At 38.8% G+C, this 24,886-nt stretch overlaps 1 protein-coding gene across 8 annotated transcripts in view; it reads right to left on the bottom strand.

Moving 5' to 3' along the window:
• The window catches only part of kiaa0513 (KIAA0513 ortholog), a 51,136-nt gene that overhangs the window by 23,990 nt on the left and 2,260 nt on the right, over nucleotides 1-24,886 (bottom strand). For 2 of the 8 annotated variants that reach the window (XM_020704187.3, XM_078948952.1), the window contains exons 2-12: nucleotides 19,572-20,135; nucleotides 18,438-18,537; nucleotides 18,245-18,318; nucleotides 16,782-16,852; nucleotides 14,126-14,327; nucleotides 13,997-14,031; nucleotides 13,808-13,874; nucleotides 12,903-12,980; nucleotides 12,640-12,669; nucleotides 7,759-7,839; nucleotides 6,258-6,352 (exon numbers count right to left, since the gene is read on the bottom strand). In XM_020704187.3, the coding sequence (XP_020559846.1) occupies nucleotides 6,258-6,352; nucleotides 7,759-7,839; nucleotides 12,640-12,669; nucleotides 12,903-12,980; nucleotides 13,808-13,874; nucleotides 13,997-14,031; nucleotides 14,126-14,327; nucleotides 16,782-16,852; nucleotides 18,245-18,318; nucleotides 18,438-18,537; nucleotides 19,572-19,957 (1,219 nt within the window). In that variant the 5' untranslated portion in view covers nucleotides 19,958-20,135. Of the gene's footprint in view, nucleotides 1-3,996; nucleotides 4,934-6,257; nucleotides 6,353-7,758; nucleotides 7,840-10,716; nucleotides 10,770-12,639; nucleotides 12,670-12,902; nucleotides 12,981-13,807; nucleotides 13,875-13,996; nucleotides 14,032-14,125; nucleotides 14,328-16,781; nucleotides 16,853-18,244; nucleotides 18,319-18,437; nucleotides 18,538-19,571; nucleotides 20,136-24,886 lie in introns of those variants that run through there. The other 6 variants (XM_020704188.3, XM_078948953.1, XR_013656459.1 and 3 more) reach the window with 5 other exon arrangements.

The raw sequence follows: 24,886 nt of genomic DNA on the forward strand, positions 1-24,886 counted from the left end.
CAAAGTGCAAAAACATCGAAAAAAGGTACTGGACATGTACAAACAGCCAATGCAGAATAAAGACAATATAATTTTTTTTTTTTTACCAATAATACAGAAAAATAAAATAAAATCAATACAAGACATTAAAATAAAAAAAATAAATAAATAAATAAAAAAGGGGGGGGGGGGGTTTACATAGACATTGCAATTAATCTTAACTTAGGGGGCTATCAAGAAGCTGTAATTTACATATGATACTTTGAAGTTCCATAGCAAGTTTGTTTTCCATGAAGTTTACAGATGAAAAAAAAGAGCAGAGTTCTTTATGAAATGTAGAAAAAAATGGTTTGATTTTAAAGAAACGGCATTTATGTATATAGAATTTACCCAAAATAATTACAACATTCAGAATAAGTTCTGTGTTCTTGTTTTCTAAAATAAACCCAAAAATGATATCCTTAATAGAAAAGTCTGCTAAAAGTGGAATCTTGGGGAAAAGCCAATAATGTAAGCTATTCCAAAAGACATCAGAATAAAAACATTCAAAGAAAAGATGCTCAGTTGTTTCAATCTCCACATGACAAAAAGAACAACAATTTTCAGGAATTCCAAACCGTTTTCTTAATAATTCCTTGGAAGGGTAAATACCTGAAAAGGTCTTAAAGTGAACTTCCTTGGCTTTAGGAGGAATGGGGAGTTTTAAATATTTAGTTCGTATTTGTTTCATTTTTGAATTATTAAAATATTGGGTTATATAATTTGGATTTGAGACGTAGGGAAAGGACGTTACATTAAAATATTCTCTGATTTGAAGGTTTGGGAGTTTGGCAGTTGCTATGTTGTGTCCATTAATCAGAAGCTTGGGGACAGTAGGATGTCTGTAGATGTCATTATGAAACAAATCAGAAACTGAGCTCACAACATTTTGAGGAATGGCCTTAATAATTTTTTCAAAATCTTTTCTATTCGTTAGTGAACCATATTTAGCTGTGAAATCATCAAAAGACATGAGAGTGGCATTGTCATTAAGAAGATGCATTAAAGACCAAATTCCATTTTCAAACCATGTTGGAACAAAGATAGACTTGTTTCTGATAGTGATGTATCTGCAGTTCCATATGGGAGTGTTGTGTGGACTGTAATTGTGTTTATAAATGAGCTTCCAATACATGAGAACTTGCTGATGAAAAGACGAAAGTTGAATGGGAAGTTTCTTATTGTCAAAATCACAACTGAGTAAAAATTGGATCCCTCCTAGGCTGGAAAATATTTTATTAGGAACAATGAACCAAATACTATTTTGATTCCTAATAAATGATTTTAACCAGTTTATTTTTAAGGTGCCATTAAGGCTGTTAAAGTCTATGGCTTGAAGACCTCCATCTTCATATTTTTTAGTCAGCGTACCTTGTTTAACATAGTGTGTTTTCCTTTTCCATATGAAGTTAAAATTGACTTGATTAATAGATTTGATGGCTTGTTTAGGGACACCTATAGAATAGGTGGGATATATGAATCTTGATATGCTTTCAATTTTGGTGAGGAGAATTCTACCAAAAATAGAAAGATCTCTCTAGCACAGCGTTCAAAGTAAAAGTGCTCACAAACTACTTCCGGGTGACCGTGTGTCAGGCGAAATGTTAAAAAAATAATTTTAAAGTTCATTAACAGTTTGCTGCATTTTTTATTTGATATATAAATGGGAAATACGTGGATTATTATAGTACATTGTTGTTTGGACGATAAAATCCGTCATCGCTTCATTTAAAATACTTTTCAGTTCAAATGATTGACAAAAATCATCATCCAATCAGCGTTGTCCCATAGTACCTGCCTCTTCCGGTTTGGAAATGTTTTTCATTTTTGAAGATTTCGTTTTGTTTTCTGGAAATTCATTCTGTGTTCTGAAATGTTTTTCATTTTTTAATATTTCATTTTTTTCTGGAATTTTTTTTTTCTGAAATGTTTTCATTTTTTAATATTTCTTTTTTTTCCTGGAAATTAATTTTGTTTTCTGAAATGTTTTTTTTTTGTCATTTTTGTTTTTCAAGTTTTGGTTTCTGAAATTTTGTTTTGTTTGTAAAATGTAATGCTGCTTTTTAATTTTTTTTTTTTTTTTTTTAATTGTTGTGATCTTAAAAATGTTTTTGTATCGAGTGATTTGTTGAATGCTTTGCACTTCAGGGCCACCGTACAAAGGAGAGGAGGGATTTTTCCCAATCCACAGCATAAAGTCCAGTGTGGAGCCCCGTCTTGGACTGCTACCTACAGGTCATGTGACTGAAAACTATCATTACTTGTTCTGTTTTCACACTCTGACAGATTATGCTCAAACAGTTCAAAGTTCAAGTTTGACAAAAAACTGCATTGATGGTGTCCAGCAGGACTAGTGCCAGAATCATAGAAGCTCATTTTAAGTCTTTCTATATCTACTTTTCCATTGAGGTCAGTAGGTTTATTTACGGTATTTATTTGATTACCAATCTCTTCGTTTACTTTGGTGCATTTCACTCTTTTAAAATGTTGTTTTAACTCCTGTATTTTCCTCAGGAGGATCCTCCACACAGTGACCAACCCTCCCCTTCTGGAGGGGGGTTGTTGCAGTGGGACCTCCCGGGTCTGGCGGCTTGCTCTGATTAGGGGCTGTCCTGTGGGGATGTCCTCTGTGATAAGGACTGGGTCAGTCGCTGGCATGGGCAGATCCCCAAAATATAATTTCCTTACATCAGCATCAAGCCTTGTTTCCACTTCAGTTTCTATTTCTATTTAGAGTTTTATCCATGTCATTTTAAGTTTCATTCTATTGGAGGTGGGGGGTTGGGAGGGCTGAGGGGAATTTGGTCTGCTTTAAAATGTCTTTTTAAAATTGTTTTAAGCCTGTAGAGCACTTTGCAATACGGTAGTATGAGAACTGTTTTATAATTACAGCTTGATTTGATTTAAAGCTGAATAAATCAAGCGCTCCCATGGTTTTGTGCAGATCTGCTGAGTGTAGTTTTTGTCTTGTCTGGGGCTCATGTACATCTTCAGCAACTCTCTATAGGCTGTACATAGGCTGCACCATCCGCCTATTAAGGTTTTTTTTGGGTGATCATGTGTGTCAGGGGTAAATATTGGGGTTTTGTATGAAACTTTCCTTGAATATCTTTATTTTTGGACTTTTTAACATGATTTTATGATATTTTTCTGATGATGGGGGATATTTATGAAGAAAATTAAGCTTAAAATTTCATTTCTGAGCATTTCTTTATTCAATTCCTTGTGAATCAGGAACAGACAAAAAAATTCTTGCTTGAAAAATATCTTATTTGTGATGCAGAGAATACACCGGATGGGCCACAAACTCCTTGCTGCGCTCCATTCTGATGTTTACAGAAAAATGGATGCATGTACGTTTTTGTTTTCCTCGTCTGAGCTGGCATCTGTCTCAAGACTGTACAGCTGGATAGCTCCAATATCGCTCGCTAATTTTGTTGCACCGCTAATGTTAGATTGAGGCTGTGAGGGGTTGTACATTAGCGGGAATGTGTAAACAAAGAGCTAAATGGGGAGGGCAAGGGTGGGTTAGGTTGCTTTGCACTAACAGTCCCCGCCCTCGACAAAAAAACGAACTCCTGCCGCTCTGCAGAAACTATGTTCTAGAAAATGACGGTGATAATTGAACACTTTGAAAACAAATCAAAAGACAATTGAAGTGGGACTCATGGAATCATGAAGAAACAAAATTCTTAACTTCTTCTGATGTTTTGTTGAGGAATATCGTGGATGATTAGTTACCAGAATCAGAGTATGGATTTGGGTCAACATAGTACTTTACAACCAATTGCAGGAGATAGTTTGAGAAATACAGAAGTAAAAGAAAACACTGCACAAGGCTGACCAGGAACCAAAAATGGATGAGCTGAGAACAATCAATTAATAAAGTAAAGTAAAGGATAAATCTAAGACTGACAGACTTAAGTTAACACTTGACAAATTATAGGGATTCTTAAAACAGCAACACAAAATCACAGCAGGGATTTATTAAAGTTTTATTAACACGGAACTTTTTGAAAACAATTCCACTTGAAAGCAGTTTCCACGAACAGACGGATGTCCAGAGGCCGGCAGCTGGAGGTGAGCTGACACACAGATACTTATGTCAACGCACCAGCTTTTGAATAAAGGTTTGACTGGGTGGCGCTCACAGAGACAGTCAGAATGCACACTTATACAGAGAGGGACACAGAATATTTACAGAGCTTTAAAGCAGGTTGTGAACGAGGCTTAGGACAGAGAGGCAGCGCTGCCTCAGGGTGGCAGGGCGACGTTACTACAGCTACCTGTGGGTTTGCACATGCAGCAGGACTGAGGCAACGCCACGCAGGTTGAGGATTTCACTTACACAAAAAGGCACTTTGGGGAGGGGCGGGGGTTTGGGTGACAAGTCAAACATTAAGGGTTTAAAAGAAAAAAAAAAAATTTGATTTATAGTGGCTCTAAAATGTGTGAAAGTAAAGAGAAGAGTCACTTTCACAAGCATGGCGACGCGAGTTCCTTTTTTTTTGTAGAGACTAAACAATTTTCCTTCAGACTCACAATATACAGACATTTGTGTTTAACAAATACAAACATCAGTACCCACCACTGGGGCCAATAAAGCTTCAGATTCATGACCAATTTAGCCAGAGATGAACTATATTTTACAGAAAGGACCATCTAGCTACGACACATTTACGTCTTATTGCTTCAAGAATACACAACACTTGAAAAAAAGACACAATGAGCAGCACAGGGTGACCAACACAAAGATATGCAACCTGCATGCGGTGTGTTTCTGGAGTGCTTTTGCTGTAAAGATGGACTTATTGCTCAGGTGGAGTTTGCTAAACTCAGATCTGATGATCAGGTCGTCCTTTGAGTCACTCTGGATCCATTTTCTCGATGTAGTCGCTGAGCTGCTTGTATTGTTCTGTGTGTGTGGGGGGGGGGGGGGGGGGGGGGGGTAGAGTTAATATTGATTGAACCCGTTAGAGTGCTGATGCTGCAGAACAGAACGCCATCGGCTGGGTGGCGGCCTTCTGTACCTTTTATTTGCTGCTCTTACAGTCGAGCGTCACTCTTTGAAAAACTTTCATTTAAGCTCATTTTTTGACACTTTAGCTGAACTAAATGGAATTAATTTGCAAACTGCAACATCTATGTGAGTATGTTTGACATCAAAGTTGAGATGGAACCTGATTAAACAACAAAAGCATCAAAATGAGTCGTAAAGGTTAAACATTTGGAGAAAACTGAGAAACAAACTCCACTTTTTGTGCATAACTTTTTCTGGATTTAAAGTCCAACTTCAATGAAAATTGTGCTTTTAACGTGTTCTTGTAGCAATTTTAATGTAGCAGTAAAGGACTAAATTAACCCAAAGAAAACAAAAAAATGAAGTTTTTGTCATAGACCGGTCATTCTGCATCTGCTGCATCGTAGATTGTATTTTCTGGCTCCTCAGACTGTTTTCCATGTGTCCACTGAGCTGCTGTGCAGACTGTGCTCTGTTTGGATCAAATAACCTTTTAACCCTGGAAATAATTTTCATCTGGACTCTTGAAGGTCATTTCACAATTACTTCTGTTTGTTTATTTTGGATAGCAGCACAAACAAACTAACAAAATAAATACATTTTCAAAAGCAGTGAAATTTCACCCCATGGGTTTTCAAGAGTTAAGGTAAAAAACCTTTATCCTTCATTTACTGTTATTTGTATAAATAAAATGGTTTTTTTTGTTTTAATCTAAAGTGATTTAAAGGAATAAAAAACATGATGAACATGTGAGAAACATCCGGAATAATCAGGATCCCCCAAAAGACACTGTTTCTACTGTAAAGCACGAGGGAGGTGCTGTGATGATGTGGGCTTAAGCTCAGCACATTTGTTTTCTTTCTTTTTTATTGTGATATAATGCTGTGTGGATTTTTATAGTTTCTACATCTAAAATCCAAAATAAACAGACAATGTATATTTTTCAAATACGACTTAATAAAAAGTACAAATAAAAATATCAAAAGAAAAAAACATCAATCCATATAAATACAGTAAAGTTTTAGACATTTAAAAGAAGGGCAAGTTAATGAGTATTTATTTTACTCTCTTTATTATGATAATAGTTTTAATAAAGCTGCTTTTTCAGCAAACATACACTAAACGCAATCTCTATTTTACATGTGTGGTCATGTAAAACAAACACGAGTAAAGCCAAACAGTGAACAGTGCATTTGTCTGGGATTCTGCAGCTTCTTACCTTCATTCAGATTCCCGATGACGGCCTGCTTCTTCAGGAAGTCCATGCAGAGCTTCTTACTGAGGCCGAACGCCAGCATGTTATGAGTGAACGTTCTGGAAACACAGACTCCGCTCATTACAAACAACACAATCCATTCTGAACAACAGAAACAGAAATGTTCTCTGGCAGTTTTAGATCCACTGCAGTGGATTGTGAGGCCTGCTGTTACCAGAGGAGTTCCTCAGGGTCAGCCTCTGTTTGGACACGCAGTTGTTTGCTAACTGTATACTGTAATTGATCAGTCTGACCCTGCAGTCCGTACGGCCTTAACCTTTCCTATTCTTCAAAGCAGTTTGTAAATGTCTAAAGCCACTTGTCACTTTATGCACAACGTGTTTCCAAAATCAACACTTCCATTCTTTTGAGATTGAGTCCCAAGAGAGACAGAAAATAACTGAGTTCAAAGTTACTTTTAAGTCGGGCTTGTATGAACACAGGGTGGAGAAACCTGCAGTAAAGACAGTAAACAGGTTTTATGGTTTCTGAATCTCATCTCTGCTTGTGTGTTTCTGCTTTGCTAAAGACTTCTTTTTATCCCAGCACTCACACAATTTTTATTTTTCAAGTTTGATCTCAGTTTGGGGAAAGACTTCTGGCTAAGAGGCTTTTCCTTCTTGAAAGCAGCTCAATTGATGCTCAGAACTGTCTTAGTCAATGCGGGTTTTTGGGTTGTCCGGGCCCGTGGAGGGTTGTCAGAGAGGGGTGGGTGCATCTTAAGACGAGCGCAGGTGTGTCCTGCAGTTCCCTTGAGGCTTGTGCGGCCACCTCAAGGGACAGGATAAAAATGCAACGTACTATTGTCGTGCATTTGGAAGTGTATTGTGAAGTATTCTTAAGGCTAATGTAAGTTACACGCACTTATGACGTACGGGTGGTGCTGTCTATTGGCCCAATAGACGGACAGACCCCGTCCCTGCACCTGTGCAGGTGATACCTAATGCCCATAAGGTGCAAACACAAACTACACTTTGTCTAATTTTCTCATTTCTAACAGCCAGGCTGCAGACAAGCGACGCGCAAGGAGTGAAATAAAAAACCCTTCTGACATGCCGGTGTCTCACAGTAGAAAAGTTGCTTAAATGTTTGCAACATGCTCATAGATGAAAATGTACATGAACATTTTAGCTGGGCCACGTCCAGATTTGCCCATCTTTCACTGGCAGACAGGCCGTATCTTCCCATCAAGGGCAGTTGGGACTGAGGTATAGAAAGCGGTCATCCCCTTCTGTGACCCACAACAGCCCGGACAACCCAAAAGCCTGTAGCACCTGTACAGGTCAACCCTTTTATGGATACATAAAAGCTTTAGCTGGTCTTTTCTGAAAACACTTTCTAAAGCTCCATTTTTGTCTTTTTTTGCTAATGTCAATATGAAAAACTAATGCATACAAGACAGTCAATGGGTTCATCAGTGTCCATTTTTATCACCAACAGGACGCTTCTTTCTTGGCTTCCTTACCCCAGTTGTCCGAAAGCGATGTTCTCATCGATCTTGGAGGTGTCGTCCCTCTCCTTCTGGCTCATGTGATCCCACTTCTCCCTGCAGCACAGACACAGTCCCCGTCAGCTCTTACTTCCCCCCGAGCCCCTGAGCTCTTCCTCCACTACAGGTCAGGGACAGGTGTCAAAAAGGAGACAGCTGTTGTGTTTCTGCTGTAAAACTTCCCTCGTTAGAGCACTCTAACGTTTCATGACATCCATCCCTGAACCGCTTCAGGTCTGCCCTGAACGTTCACACACAGAAGGCCGGCATGAACAGCAAAACACAACCAGCAATGATTCCCTCACACAGAATCATCACTGGTCTTCACAAGCAGACGAGAAGCTCTCTGACGTCAAACACAGATGCAGCAAGCCTCCGGACAAAAATACATCACAAATGTAAAAAAACAATCAAAAATGATCAAACTTTGACCCAGAATTAGATACGCAAAGACGTTTTCCCCCTCTGCGGAGCATATCAACAGGACAACCATTTAAGGATTGCACTAATAGAGCAGTCTCGAGTAATAGTATAGTGTCAGGAGGGCGCCATCTTGAGGCCAATTGTGTTGCAGCAAAGCCTTTTGTTTATATGACACAATATTTTGGTCTATTTCCAAAGCAGTTCCAGTGGTCTTTTAATAATGATTATGTCGTTTTTAGCCACAATCAGAAAATCTGTGTGGTTTTTTAGGACATAGTTTCTTCAGAGCGACGGGAGTTCATTAAAAATTCACCTCTGAGTTATAGGCGGGACCGTTGGCATGGAGCAACAGGCCCTGATTCACAACAATTTGAATAAAAAAATGAAAATGTGAGCTTAATTCTCTGAACATATTCATAAAAACGCCACAAGAACATGTTAAAAACACAATTTAATCAAAGCATTTAAACCAACAGATTTTTCTTTAAAGTTTAAAAATGATAAAAAAGTTCACTTTACTGTTTTTTCCAGATAAAGTTAATTTAATTAATTTCATTCGCCCTTATAATGTAACAATTTCATTCTTTGAAACATGGATCTAAAACTGTTTAGGTCTTGATTTCAATCAATCCTCTGGTTAGAGTTGATACAAAAAGATAGTTGTCTCTCTGTTTTTACAACTTTCTTTCTCAACACTGAACCGTGGATGAGTGAGTTCATTCAGGTTTATTTCTTCCATGTCTAACATTCTTCTGTCTGTTACTTCATTTTCATTCACATATAATTTAACCTGGTTGCATTTTTAATTATGATTTAGGGCAAATTCTCAATCTGTTAAGTCACTACTATAAGAGGTGAAAGCTTTGAAAAGAAAACAGACAAAACCATTGAAAAAAAAAATTAAACCTTTGACTTATTTATTCAAAATAACTGACATGTTTCTTAATATAGTCTGAATTACTTTAAAAACTGTGGACATTATGTTGCCATGGCAACCAATGGACAATGGTCCATGGGTTGACTTAGTCAAAAACATTTACGTTCAAGAAAAAAAAGAAAAGAAAAAGTGTAATTTGTAATTTTGTATAATGTAATTTTCTGCTCTAAAAACAGAGAAGTGCGCCATCATCGGGCGTCACAATGAACTTTCTACGTTTGCCAACTTGGCCGTACCTTTAAATGAAGATGCACTTTCAAAAGTTCTTGGAAACCCAAGACAATCAGATGGTTTTATAATTAAAAAATTAAGTAAAGTTTGTCCTTTCAACACAATGTGAGGTTATAAACCTAAACCCTCCTTTATTAAACTTCCCATATTAGTTTTGTTTTGGCTAGTCATCATAAATTGTGCTTGCTGAAGAAAATTTAATTTTTTTAAGCAGGAAACTGAAAAATTTGTGCACTTATTTATCAGCCAAAGGCAAAAAGTTAGTAATTTTGGGCCCGGACGGATAACATTCAGAAGTTTCATTTAGTTTGACAACATTATTACACACAGTGTCACCTTAAACCTGATTTGTCACAGATCAATCCTGCATTAATAGGTGACTGTGTAGGTTGTGGTTAAGTATTTATATAAGAGACGGATGCTGCAGGTGATGAGACTGACTCAGTTTATCAGCACTAAGTTTGTTAAAGTAAAGTTTTATTGGTGAAACATGTGACAAAAACCATCTTCAGCTATTTTGCAAAAGAAGTAGAATTCAAGGAAACGACTCCACCGGATTTAAGAGTCTGTGGGCGATGGAGCAATGAAAAAAGGTTGTTGGAAACATGCAGATAGAGGTAGAATTATAGGACATGCAGAGACTGGCTGTGCACACTCAGGAGGCTACAGGTAGGTTCATAATTCACATAACACAACGGGACAAAGAGCGCATGCCGAGAAACATCCGCGTGTGTCCGCCTGGCTCGCTAAATTTCACTTTAGAGAATCAAACCCAATTAAATCAGAAAGATCCCAAAATGAATGAATTTAAACTCCAGGGTTCAGTGAGCGATGCAGCTCCAGAGTCAACATTCTTCTAACAAAAGGGGCTGTGATGAGGTTAAACGGACACAAAAGAAGCAAGAAAAACTCAAGCAGAACCCCTGTTGTATCTCGTCTTCCTAATCTTGGAGAGATTTAGAGTTGGAGGCTTTAGACGGGCGTTCACAAACTCTTTCAGAGTTGTTGCAACAACATTTATAAAGACTGAAGTCTTTAAGACATCTACAGATCTGCAGCGTAAACAGAGATTTCAAGTGCTTGCAGTTGTGTAACGCTGCAGCACGTCATTAAAACAAATGACATCAACTTCTGGTGGACTGGAAAGTTCAAATCCTCCTCACAGAAGGAGTTTAACTTTATGTCAAAGTTTTTGTTTTTTTTAAACAAAATCAACTCTAAATGAAAAAAAGAAGGATGCAGAATACATGTTTTAGAGATTTCTGAATGTGTGTTTGAAAAAAAAAAGCATGCTGGGACACAGACAGCAAGCACAGCTGGAGGAACATCTGGCAGCCTTTGACCTCTGGATCCATGTCGGAGGGGACACAGGCGGTTTGGATGTGAACGGGTAGCCCTTCAGGCAACAGATGGAAAAAAAAAAGCTTATTTCTGTAATTGAATGAAAAGGTTCTGCATTGTGCAGAGATGAAGTGTAGGTATTTAAAGTGAAAAAACAAAACAAAACCAGGTCATTTTGAATGGACTGATGCACTGCAACTCTGTGGCTGTCATTTATGGTCTGTGCTGTGCGATGTGGGAGGGCCATGCAGCGGCACCCATTGCATTGTAAGGCACGTTAAAACTGAAAGAAAAACAAAAACTTTCTGTTTTTATTATAACCTTAAAGTCCCACTCTGATCCTCTTTAGATTTCTTTTCAAAGCGTTTCCAGGGGTCTTTTAATTATAATTATGCCGCTTTGAGTCAAAATAAAAAAAATCTGTGTTATTTTCTAGGACATAGTTTCTGCAGAGCGTAAGGAGTTCATTAAAAAGGTGCCTCTGCGTTGTGGGTAAGACTGTTGGCGCAGAGCAACCCCGCCCCCATTCCCCTCCCCGTTGTTAAGCAGAAAGCTTGCGACCTACCCATTGTATTTTCCACGTCACAAATACTATCTTAATGCAATGCATTTTTTCATCTGCTCCCGATTCACAAAGATTTGAGGAATTAAATACTCAAAAATTCCTTTTTTTACGTTTGTTTATATCCTCCATCATAAGAAAAATGTTAAAAACACCAAAAACATGACTTTCATCAGAGTGGGTCTTTAAAAAAGTTAATAAAAACCCAACACCTGTTAAATATAAAATTAAAATCACAAAGATAAAATAATGATAAAAACTAGAATTATACAAATTAAGGTTTGAATTGGGTCCAAATGGAAAAATCCGAGAGTGGTAGATTCATGTTGATTTTCAGCGAGTGGAACCTTAAAGGGTCTATACCATGCTTTTCTCAAGCCTTTCAGAATAAACTGTATCCATATCGATGATAATATATTACCTTTGAGACACAAGAACACATTTTTTATGAAATATGAGTTGTTTTCGCAAGTTCCTTTTCTTACCAGGATGCAAGACAACTTGATCTCTGAGGCACCGCCCATTTCATGACGTCACCTTAGAGCCGGCCTCTGCAGCACGTCTGCGTTTTGCCCACAAAAATCAAATAACATCCGAACTTTTGCAAAGATGGATGTGCAGACTGTGGAGCTTGACAAAAGCGTTAAGTTGATCACTGCTAGCTCCACAGAGAAAGTGGGTGTGTGTGTTAGCCTGGGGGCGGAGCTGGCAGCGCAGACTCTTCCTGGAAGGGGCTGTTCCCCACTGTGTGACATCACAATGTGAGGAGACATTCGATTTTTTGGGATTGGGAGGGGCTGGTGCTCAGAGCACAGGTTTTTAGAGGGATAATTAGAATTGCGTAAATGGATCAAAATAACGCTTTGTGTGGAATTAACAATTTAATGCACTTAAAAGCTCAAAAAGTTGATTTTGCATGATATAGGCCCTTTAAATAGGAGTGTATGAGTGTACTAAACTGTGGGGGCTGAAAGTGTGTGTTGCTCCTCAGGCAAAGCATTAAACTGCCATGGGCTCCTTCTGCAGAGGCACCTTTAAGAAAGACACTCCACTAATTTTTGTGAAAGACTGGAGTCTGGCTGCTGGTTCCTGAAGCCCAATCAAATACTTTTGGGATGCTGTCAAATTCAAAATGAAACCGTTTTTTAAAATAATTTCTCACTAAGACTTTTTAAATACCTGCATTCTAATCTCATTTCAGTGGTTTCTACTCTGTTTCCAATCCTGTGTTACTTTCATATGTCCTTATTTTTTCCATCCGGTCAGTGATTGGGACGCAGGACCTTGTGACCGTCTTCTTTTCACATTTGTCCTATTGACCTTTTTTTTTTATGAATGGCGATGGACTTGAGGAGGGACAGACCTCTTATCTTTCTCTTCATCCTGAGCTCCACTGCCCGGCAGCAAGGCACAAAGAGACAAGAGTTAAAGTGCAGAAAAAAAGGACAGCAGGAGCTTACAGAGAAGGAAGGGGAGAGGAGACACTGTCAAACCTTTATTTATAACTCACAGTGAGTCAGAATTACGCAGGCACAGCAGCACTCGCCCCTCACAAACATATCTACAGGCGAAACACCCCCTTTGACGAACTGTAAAAGTCTGGATCCTCGTTTTGGTCAGACTGACCTTGTGGTCGGAGACCTCTTCGTCCTCTCGCAGTGCACGGCGTCAAAGAACGCAGCGTTCCAGAACCGCAGCGTGTGCCTGTCAACAGACGAGTCTCAATTTAGCAGATTTTACTACAAGAAAATCAAAACAGTCATGCAAAACCTGGGATTTCGTCAGGTGGAACATGATTTCTGTGTATATGAGTCACGCTGCAACTCAACCTGTGATTCAGAACGTGGAGATCATGACCCAGAAAGGTTGCATGAATCTGGATGAAACTGCCGTCTAACCGCAGTTATATAAAGATGATCTGCTGTCAGATACACAGACTAACTGAGAAAGCAGATCTCAGCGGTGAGAGTAAATCAGGAATTATCTTTATTTTAACCATTATTTTATGCTTTCTAGTTCAAATTAGCATCCACCGCCTGTGCTCTCCACACATGCATCAGTCCCAAAGATTGAAATAGAACAAAATTCAGAAAAGTCTGCTTAATAAAGAGATTTTACAAATATTTTTTTAAATTTGTTACTATTGGTTATATTAATATTATGTTTGCATTGTGCAGAATGGTTGTAGTTTTCAGTTTGCTGATTTCTCATCTTCAGTTAATTTATTTTTTATCATTAGTCATAATAACAAACTTTGCCAAATGCACAGAGCTGCATTTGCATTAACATTTAAGTATTTGGTTCTGCAAGGATTCTGTTTCAGCATTTTTTTCCTTATTAGCAATTTTATTTTTTGGCATTTTTCAACCATTTCTTCACCCTTTAATTTGTTGAAGCTTTTCACTGTTTATGCATTATTGTTTGCTTCAAGCAGCATGGTTCAGCCATTAGAACTTGTTTCTTTGTTCATTAAACTAAAAGTTAAGAAGCCTTAAGATCTTCATTTTCAAAATTCAGGAGTCCATATTTACCAGATGGGTTGTTGCCGTAGGTGAGTATACAGATACACCTTTTCTTCTTTCTTTTCCTCTGGAGCCTCTGAGAATGAGGAGAAAAATAAACTGTTACACCTGCAATGTAGCTATTTCTTTTAAGAACCATCAAATACAAAGAAATCGAAGCATAAAATCGAGAAAAGACATTTCTGACGCAAACAGTACCTGTTGATTGGGCCTTCATCTCAAATGAGCCTTCCCTGCCACAAAAAAAATGAGCAAAAAAGAAACTGTTAGATTGATAAAGTGAGTAAAACTTAAAGCATTGACAAAGAGCATTTAGTGTTAACCCACTCGGACTTTGGAGCCATGGAGCTTCTCAGCTTGCTCTCCAGGCCTCCAAAGAAGCCTTTGACGTCAGTTTTGGGTGTGTTTTTGAGGAGGCGCTCTGCTGCGTCTTTCTTTCCAGACAGCCACACATTTGCCTTGTTGAGGTACGAATCCCGACCACCAAGAGGACCACCAAGCAGCTCTGACGGAGACGGCTGAGACTTCCCTACAGACCACAGTTCAAATGATGTATCACGAAACATTTAAGTAAAAATCAATGAATCAATTCACAGTTTCTGAGGATTTAGGGTTTTGTTTTTGAGAATGAGGAGAAAATCAAAAATATGTGGATACTAAGAAGCCCTCTTTCTATTTACAAGCCTGGTTCACTTTGCAGTGACACACAACAGAGTATTAAAATGCAATCCAGTATCAAATGACTGTAATATTTGGCTCAGTGAGCTGGAAATGAAAACAGTGATTTGGACTGTCGGTTCCAGGAGTAACAACAATGCAGCCAGTTTTCTTAAGATGGGGTTTTTAGGTACAGTCAGATGTGAGTGAAGCTCCTAGGGGAGAAACACATTAGCAGATCAGTCTGCAGACTGATGCTGATGCAAAGCAGAGAATAACAGCGATGCAAAAATAACCCCACGTTTCCTGCTTGCAAAGCACAACGGAGCTTCATCTGTGGTGTTGATGCGAGACAAAAAAAACCACAGGGCCAACTTGAAGTGTTAACTCTGCTCTAGTCAGCACAGATGAGCGATTTCACGCAGTACCAGTCCTCTTATCTTTTCCGTTTAGCTCAAACTGATTTTTCCAAGATCATGTAAAGTCCAACAAAACATAAAAGCGTCTGAAAAACGAGCCCAAGTGGTAGCAGATGTCTTACTGTTGTTCAGGTAAATTGTTGTAGAGTCTCTATGAGTCATTTTAAACTCAAAACAAAATCAAGCAAATCTTTGTTTTTTTCCCATTTTCGTTAGTTCCCAGCGTTTGCATCACTTTTGCTGAACACAGTAACTCATTTGAGCTAAAGGACATTAGTTTAACTATCCTCAATCCTCCTTTATTTCAGAAATTATCCTCCCCAATTTAAGAAATACAATTATTTTTTTCATATGGGACAGATTTTTGACATTGCTTGTAAACACATACTAATAAAGCCCCAAACCCTCAAAATATAAATAAAATGACGTGCCATTATGAGTCTGTTAATTTTTCTACAAAATGATAAAAACATAATTAGCATTTTTTGCTTCCTATCAGATTTTCTTAGCTGTGGAATCTTTAATTAAGCTGTAAGAATGATTAAGAATTGTTGAACTTCTGTTCTTTAGGGCTACATTTTACATTTTCATCTAGTATTTCAAACATATATTTAAATTGTTTTTTTCATTTTGCTGCATTGTTTTACTGTAATTCTTAGTGTTTCCTACTAGTAATCACCTTTAGCTGATCACTGGTACCTTTAGATTTCTATTGAAACCCACTGAGGAAGTGATAAAGACCTAAAAGACAGAGTGCAGTAAAACCACAGAATACCAAACCCTTCAGAAATGAAAGAGAACATGTAGGACAAACACGGTTCACAGACTAAATGAGGCTAAATAAACTGAACAGGAAATCCCAAAGAACACAGTGTCACTGAAGCCTTGACAAGTACACCAGAAAGAAACTCCCACCTCCTCATGTTGTAACTAGGTCATCAAAATAAACAGTCACTGCTCAAAAAGAATTCTAAAACATACAGACATTTAAAAGAATTTAAAATCATGTTTCTCCTCTTTATAGTTGGTCTATGAAACTATATCCTTTAAATACGTTTTGAAAAAAAGTTCCACATTTTAGGCCTTTTTTTGTGCAGGTTCCTCAATAAAAAAATTGACAGCTGTAGAAAATGATCAAACCAAAAAAAATGAAGACTTATATAAAGCCATAATACCAGTTTTTGACCACTCAAAATAAAGATAGGGGTATCTTATCTAAATGTTGAGAAGAAAATCATGTAAGAGGCACTAAATCTAAATGTTTAAAATAAACGGTAAAGCCATGAGATGTGGTTAGGGATTTAAATTGGCGTTCTAATAATTCTATTATTCTTTTTTAGTTGTAATATGTTTGGTTTGAATGACTGAACAATGCACCAGAGAATTTTTGTTATATCAGGGACAGTGATAATCAAGATCCATCTAGACTCTAATCCAAATTCCTTTCCTGTGGCTTCTCCCTACCCCTCCAATTGCAGGGGTATGTGGAGGGGTAGAGTTGTACGAGATTGTTTTTTTTAAGTGCTAACGCTCATGGCGGAGGGATGGTGAGCCTTCTGCCATGAGGGTGTTCCGGGTCGCGCTGTGGTCTGAAGCACAGAAGTTTACATTTAAATGTAAGTAATGACTTTTTGTTTAACATGACCTTTTTAGACAAGAGTTATGAAACCCATGTTTTTATGTAATTTTCTAGCTCTAGCAGCTTCGCACCAACGTAGCTGACCGGTGATTATTGAGGACGTCTTTGAGTGGGAGAAACATCTGAATTCGAAGACACTATTTTTCCATAACGGTCAATTTGGAGGGCTAAATGTCGGGGTAGGGAGAAGCCGTAGAGGTAGGGGAATAATTCGTATTCCCCAACAAAAGTCTCCAACAAAAATAAGAGAGAATACCCCAAACCTTACCGATGTAGTAATACGTGAAGCACATGGTCATGAGATTTTTGGCAGGGCTGTAGTCGTCCAACTGAAAACATCTGTGAAGAGAGATGATCCTGGAATAACTGCAATCCTGAGACTGAATGAATTTAGTGAAGTCCAAACAATTGAAGGTAGGGCTCCTAAAGGATAAATTAAGGTTAGGAGGACTAAGAGGCAAGAACCAGTTCTGACTTCAGGAAGTGCTCATCATTTTCTCTCACTGGGATGCCTGGATGTAACTTCCAGATGAGGAAAAGAAGACACTGATATTATTTTTTTTTCATAAGTCAAACAGGATAGAATAATGAAAGGGTGGCATTCCGCTTTTGAAGTTTGATGACACACCTACTCTTTTATCTGAAGGTTAACTGGGATATTCTTCAAATGCAATAGTAAAGGCCCAGATAATCAGAATTGGGATTCACCCCTGGAGTTTAAGTCATCTCCATGGTAACCATGGGAATCTAACCTGCTCGGATTGGCCTTTTTCCTTAAAGTAGTTTTGTGATATCACGGTTGTCAGATACTTGTGATTACGACACTTGTCTTCCTGTCTTCCTCATTCACTCCAAAAAAAACAATGTCGCATGTACCTGTGGACACTTTCTTCCACATCCAACAGACCAACTTTAAAAGTGCAAAATATTGACAGTGTGGTGTTTAAAAAAGTGACCATCGATGCTGTTCAGAAGAACACATTTCATCCACACCTTGTTGTTGGTTAGTTTAGTATGAGACAACTTTTAGATCAACCCTTTGTTGATCTAGGGGTTTTAGCTAATACCTACATCTAATCCCATCTGAATGTGTAAAGTTCTGCAGAAATCTGCTATAAATCAGCTGTGTGTATGGTAAAACAAGAAAAATAATGTCAGGATTTCAAGCTCATTATAAGACTAAAACAGCACTGATGAAAGTTACCAGTGATCTCCTAGTGAACTACTGTAGAGAATGGACTTGTGTTTGTATTCAATGCTGAATATGACAACATGGATCGTAATATTTGATCACAAAGACTACATGTCATTGGTTTTTTCCCCCCCAAGAACTGCATTTAGCTAGCTTAAATGTATTTTATGAAAATCTCAGTTTTTTTTCTTTATATATATTCATGGTGAATCATCCTCACATAGTTGTTGGTCATGGTGTACCAGAAGGCTCTGTGCTTGGCCCGTTCGCGATTGGTTCTAACATTATTAGCCAGAGCAGCATACAGTTCGGTTGTTATGCTGATGATACTCAACTAAATGTTACAGGCCAGCTGAGTCTCAAATACAACATATTTCAATATTTAAGTGATGAAAAGACTAAACTTTATTGAGTTATTTTGTATGAAAATTATAAATAAAAAAACTTGGGTGATTTCCCTTTAAGATAACTGAAAAAATCCAATCTGTCTCCTTTTCAGTAAAATCAATAGAATGACGATAAAAGATGAAAATACTCACTCAAATAGAACGACAGCAAATGACTGCACCAGCCTATAGAAGGTGCCTTCACTCACGCATTTGGAGTGGCAGCGCTGCAAACAGACAAAAAAAGCTTACCTTTTTGTGTCTACTGTCTGTGTGCACAGTTCCTGGATGAGGAATTGTGGTCATTTGTCATTGCCAAGATCACAGGTGGCCCCGCCATACTTACCTGGGCGGTGACATACTTTGCAAACCACTCCCTGCCTTTTCCATTCTCTCCACTGCACAGCTCTCCAAAACGAGCTTTTTCCTCCTGGTCAAAGTCCTCACTGTGGAAAAAAAGGCCAGAAAAACTCAGCTGGAGCTGTCGGAGTAAAAAGATCTGTTAAAGATTCGGTTTATCTCCAAAAGAACATTTTTTTGCACACTAAGTCAATGCAACTATTAGTCACCATGCAAAGATGCAGGAAATTTGTAAATCATAGCAAAAGTAATCTTTATAATCATTCTTAATCGGTACACTGAAGATTTTATAATAATATTTAGGCTAAATCATTTCAATAAAGCCATCTGCGGGAGAATTTATTGCCCTATAATTACTTATTCACTTAACTGGACAGTTTTTGGCATGGCAAAACAGGGTGCTGGTGTTAAACAGATAATGGAGGAAAAAGCTTGAATGAAACTACAGAACCTGCAAAGCTAAATATAAACCAGGGGTGCTCTGATACTTTTAGTTTTTTTTTTTTTCATTTCTGCTCTTTCATTTAAAGATCAAAACAGGACCACAGGCCTTTTAAGTTACACAACCGATGAAAGATTTTAAAGTTTTCTACAAAATGAATGACCCCAATGACTCACATTTTTACATTTCTATTTCAGTTTCTGAATACAATAAATTATCAGAAGGAAAGAATGTTGATGGGGATGAGACAGAGAGCTCAAAACGGGGAGTTAACACACAGTCCTTTAATCATTCCCTCATTCATTTCCCCAAAGTCTGCTTTCCATTCAGTTGGCTCTAAAATGAAAAGATGTGAAACTGAGTACAATACCTGCTGATAAAAAAAAAAAAAATCTTCAGAAAGGGAAAACCTAAGACAATATGAGAGCCTGGAGTGGAGCTTTATAAGGATTAACAAGACAATGAGATCCTCAGTGGACCTTCTGGTTGCTTAGACATGGAAGTGAACAAAAAGTTTGTATTTTTGCTGTAAAAACTGTGAGCTAGGATTACTTTAGGAGTACTTTTTTGATTGAAACCCTTTGTATCCACACAACATAGTTTCTGAGTTTGGTCTGAATGACATGGAAGCAGAAGGTGCCTGATTAAAAGACGTTTTAAAAATGCGTTGGTCCTTACTTTCCGTTAAAAATCTTTCCCACATAAACCTTCATGAACTGTCTCATCTCCACTGTCTCAGCGGCCGCGTCCTCGCCGCTGTGGGCGGAAGAGGACGAAGACCTCCTGAGGTCCCACTCATGAGAGGGCGGGTCCATGTCGTTCTCACTGTCTGCCGACTCTGTGGCATCGCTACCATTGTCTTCGTCCACTGGGGGGTGGGGGGAGCAGGACTGGGTTGGGGCCATGGGTTCAGGCAGCAACGGCTGCTGATGGACTCCGACGGAAGAGGGTTCAGGGGAGAAGACGTCAGTGTGGCCTTGGTGCTGGCCTGTTTCCACGCTCAGGGACATGACCTTTGAGGGCGGCTCAAAGTCTATCAGGTTGTCCACTGCAACAGCCTCCATGTCAGATGAGCCCCTCTGATGCAGCGGTCTAAAGTCAGCTAAAGCTCAGCAGGAACAGGAGGATTTTGGGGAGAGGTGTCAGGGAGCATCTGGACTGAAGCAGCCACTCCTACATGGTTCTGATCTTGCACAACATTTTCCTGTTTGCGAGCGTTGACCTCGATTTAACTGGACGAATCTGTGAACAAATACAAAATAAAATCACTTTCAGGAAACATAAAGTGAACAGAAGGCTTATGACTTTGGTTCAACTTTATTTATGAGACCCTCCAACATTGTTATTAAAAAAGTTACGAGGTGGTCCTTTGAGTACAAAAGACATGATTGAATCTGAAACACCATAATAAATGCCAAATAGCATTAAAGCAATAAAAAATGAACCACAAACATCTGTACGGTCACAGCTGGTGATGCTCATCTAAAACACTAAAGACGTCTCAACCCTGGATGGATGATCTATGGTGGCGCCTAAAGGCTCCAGAACGGAAAATTAAGCCATAATGACCGAACTTAACTCTGCCCAACCCAAGAAGGATCAGACAAGTAACGAGCTTTGTTGAGTCCTGTCATGGCTCCACCCACCTGCCAATCAAAAACACGCCCCTAATGATGCACAAACTTTACACCCCCACCACAAACCCAGAACTATCATGAGTAGATAATAAAGGAAACATTTATACAAGTTTGACATACGTCATGTCACCAACATGAGAAACGGCTTTCATTCGAAACCTGCTCCCTGTGGTCAGTTGAGGAACTGCAACATTTAATGTTTCTGGCTTTGCTTTAAATCGAGAAGGTTGAAGGTTTAGCAGAGGTTGATGTTAGGTTGATACTTCAGACAAAAATCATACATTTTGTGGTACATGAACCAAATTTGGCATGGTTGTACCTTGGGATCGCCTCTTTCGGAATAGCATGTTTGCTACAAGAAAAATCCCCAAATGGGGGCCATTTGTAAAGATGGCCGCCATTTTTGGCGAATGAACGAATATGGGTCACAGAGACACGGCAGAAAGTGGCTTTTGCAGCAGGATGGACTGAGAGCGTACCAGGATGTGAATGAACCCAGGCATGAAAAAAATGATGCTTTTGTGCTTTTTAAAATAAATAAATCTGATCTCTAAACATCCTCCGTGTCTTCAATGCAATGTGAGACACACACAGACAGAAATGTGAAGATATCTGCTGTAAATCCAACTATTGCTTACATCCGTATTTATAAAGCTAGGAGCTATGTCCGCTAGGTGACGCAGCAATCCGTGTTTATGATTGACTTATGACGTAAGTAGTTACTTCGTTTGCACGAATTGATTAATGCGTGGGAACGGACTATTATTTTGTGGGAACAAGATACTATTTCGATCGCACAACTTAATTATTTCGAGGGAACGAAATAGTATTTCGTGGGAACTGAATATTATTTCGTGCGAACAAGAAATTAATTCGTGGGAACAAGATAATAATCTGTGGGAACGAGATATATTTTACTTTTTTAATGTCAGGACACGGTCCAGGACACGTATTTTTCTGTCCCTTTAAACTGATCCTTATTTGACCCCACAGACTACGGCAGACTGTGGAGGACAAACTACTGGACTCACAGGCTAATGAAACCTATTGGGTTATGACTGGTTCCCCTTATGTTTACCTTTAAACTACAGTGTCTCCTGAACTCAATCACTCTTCACAATTATTTATCTGACACAGCTTTGGCTGGAACAAACTGATGGCCGTTGCTGACTCCCACTCTGGACTTTTCACCTCCCTGTGAGGCTCTCAGAGGAGAAACATCTGTTGATCGCTAACAACCTTCTTCAGCTCCTTCACAGCAGACCAACATTTTAACCCTTTAGTTCTCCATATATTGTTATTACTATATAATAATTCAACAGACATTTAGGTATGAGCATCTTCCATTATGATCCAATTCTACTGACTGAGACAAAACTTCTGACAGGAAAACACACAGTTCAGCCAAAAAGGGGAACGCAGACATGAATATCTCTGCAGATTTTATTAAGTCAGCTCATAAGACATTTTCATGCGAAGACAATTTGTTTTTAAAATTGAAAATTACAAAAATAAAGTAAGATAGAGAGAATATGTGTGTGGTATTTACGGGTAACAAACATTTCCTGATTCCGGGTACGAAGCAGGAAGAAAATAATATTCAGATGTCTGAAATTACACTGAAAGTTACGTGACAATGAGACAAAAGAAAGCAGATCTTATCAGAGAAATGGAAAAGCAGGAACACGGTCATTAAAACACACACACACCGCTCAGAGCACTGCACCGTAGAGATTCAGATTCAGACTTCCTCGTAAGACACAAAACATAAAAATTTTACATTAAAAAAAACCTGTTGTGCTCTCATATTTGGTTCTATTTTTAGACAAACAGAATGGAAATGCAAATTACCCAATAATAAGACATAAACATAGTATAATTTTCAGCAAATTGTTTAAAAAAATGCCTATTCTATACTATCATACACTATTTCCAAAATGGTAAGCTAAAACTAAAGCTTCTTCAGATGAGTAAGTAAAGCAGCTTAAACACAGCAGAACTTTCCAGAATCTTTGTCCCTGAATGTCATAAAGGTTGCAAAGTATGTATGAAATTTTTGACATGTTGAAAAAGTAAAATAAAAAAACTACTTCATGGTGCAAAAAAGGCTTATTTATCTGCTATTTTTCATAGATGTTAAAAAATTCCACAAACACACAGGAGAAATTTGGTTTCATTCAAACGCATTTAAACACAAAAAAAGGCAAAAAATGAAGCACAGGCAAACCTGAATTAAAGAAAAAATGCAAACACAGTGTTCCCTTTTCAATGCAATAATGCATGCTTGTCCTGATTGGCTGCAGACTGTTTTCCATCAATCTCCGCCGTGCCGTGCCTCCTACACAGAATTTGTTCAGTTTGCCCACATAAATCTTTTATCGCAATCAGATCTTTGTTTTTTATTCTTTAAAAGACCCACTCTTGTGTCAGCTTCAGCTTAGTTCCTTATTTAAAAAATGTTCCCAGTGGTCTTTTAAATATGGTGAGACAAGAAAAACAGATGAGAAAAACAAAGATGCACATGGGTTCAGTCATTTGTATGGATGCATCGGATTGGAGCAGAGCAGAGCTTGTGGCCCGTCCAGCGTATTTTCTATGTCACTAATATGATCTTTTTCCAACTGCTTTTTCCCGTCTGCTCCTGATTCACAACAATTTGCGTAAAGAAATACTCAGAAATGCAATTTTTTACTTAGTTTTTGTATTATATGTTCTCCCTCATCAGAATAAGAATGTATTAAAAACACCATTTTTATCTAAGTGGGTTTTTAAACATCGACCTATTTTTCTATAAAGGTTTGAACTTAAACAAGATAGAAAAGTATTAAAATGTTCCTGTCTGTCTGAGAAATGTGTATAAAGTGTGGAGCTAGGGGTTTTACAGCCTTAAAAACATCTGTAATCATACTTTTGCGGGTTGAATTATCTCAGGTTATTTCTGGAACAACCTCCGCGAAGGGAGGACTAAAACAAAGGATCAACCTTTTGAAAAATCCATGAAATAATTAGAAAATGACAAAAGCTGATAGTTTTTTCAGAGATGTAAATATGGTTTTATGTAGAATTCTTTTCAACGGTTTGTCTTTTTTCTGCGGCACTTCTGGTATTCCATACAATCATCCCACAGATTATGCAGAAGTTGTGACACCCCCCCACACACACCTTTATCAGACAATCATGCATGACGGGAGCAGCCCCCCCAGTCAGCAGTGCTCCCTCGCTGATGATGAATGGCGGCAATAAGAACCCCTATTGGTCAAAGACGCCATTAGGATTGACAAGCGCCATCGGCCACTCCTCCTCCTCCACCTCCACCCCCCCAGGTCCTGCACACATCTTTGCCCGCAAAAGCCTGCACTGTTTTTGCTTACGTGGGCTTCCTCCTCTCTATCAACCCACACCCTTTACAAGCCCCCCCCCCCCCCCCCCCCCCCCAATAGCGAGGGTGAAGGATTCAAACACCATGTGCGATTTGAGGAGGAGGCTCTGCACCTCTGGCTGCACCTCCTGCATATTTCCCACTCCTCGTTCGTGTAAAACTGAACAGCACACAAATGAGAGCCGTTATGCAAAATTACCCCAGAGTAGCCCCCACCCACCAAAAATATAACTAAACACACTCAAAAGTACAGCAGAAGAGGCGGGTCTGATGGTGCTCCGCTCACAGCTAATCAGTCTCTGTCACTTCAGAGCCACACTGCAGAAAATTCAAAGCCACAAATCAGCTTTTCCCCGCATGTCTTTGCTGCATTATGGAACCCCAGCTCAGTACATGAGCCCCCCCTCCCCTTCCCGGTCCACTGGTCCACATCCAGGCAGTTTAGCCGCAGGTCGAAATGGGAATCTAAATCGACCTTGGGGCTTCCCTGACCCAGAATCCTTCAGTGAAATTTGAGAGAGAAGGTTTTCGGGCCTCCCAGCAGCATTGAGAGTGGTCTTCAAATGACCTCAGTTATGCATGTTTTATGTTAATACATGGTTATATTGTTTAAGCATATTAAAAGCTGCTGTCAAAAAGCTCAGTCCTTCACAACTGTGCTTTATAGTGAGGAAGAGTATTTTTCTAAGTGACGGATTTCTTTATGACTCTCTTAAGGTAGCCAAATGCCTCGTCATCTAATTAGTGACGCGCATGAATGGATGAACGAGATTCCCACTGTCCCTACCTCCTATCTAGCAAAACCACAGCCAAGGGAAGGGGCTTGGCAGAATCAGCGGGGAAAGAAGACCCTGTTGAGCTTGAAAGTGGGCGGGATCTAAACGCACATTGGCTGATCCCTGGAAATCGACTCGTATTCCTAGATACCCGCTCTGGGGTGTGCCAATCAGAGAGATTACATATTTCTGAGAAATCTG

Source organism: Oryzias latipes, chromosome 6 (assembly GCF_053564925.1).
Source record: "Oryzias latipes strain Hd-rR chromosome 6, Olatipes_Hd-rR_3.1".
In the NCBI taxonomy this organism is placed as follows: Eukaryota; Metazoa; Chordata; class Actinopteri; order Beloniformes; family Adrianichthyidae; genus Oryzias; species Oryzias latipes.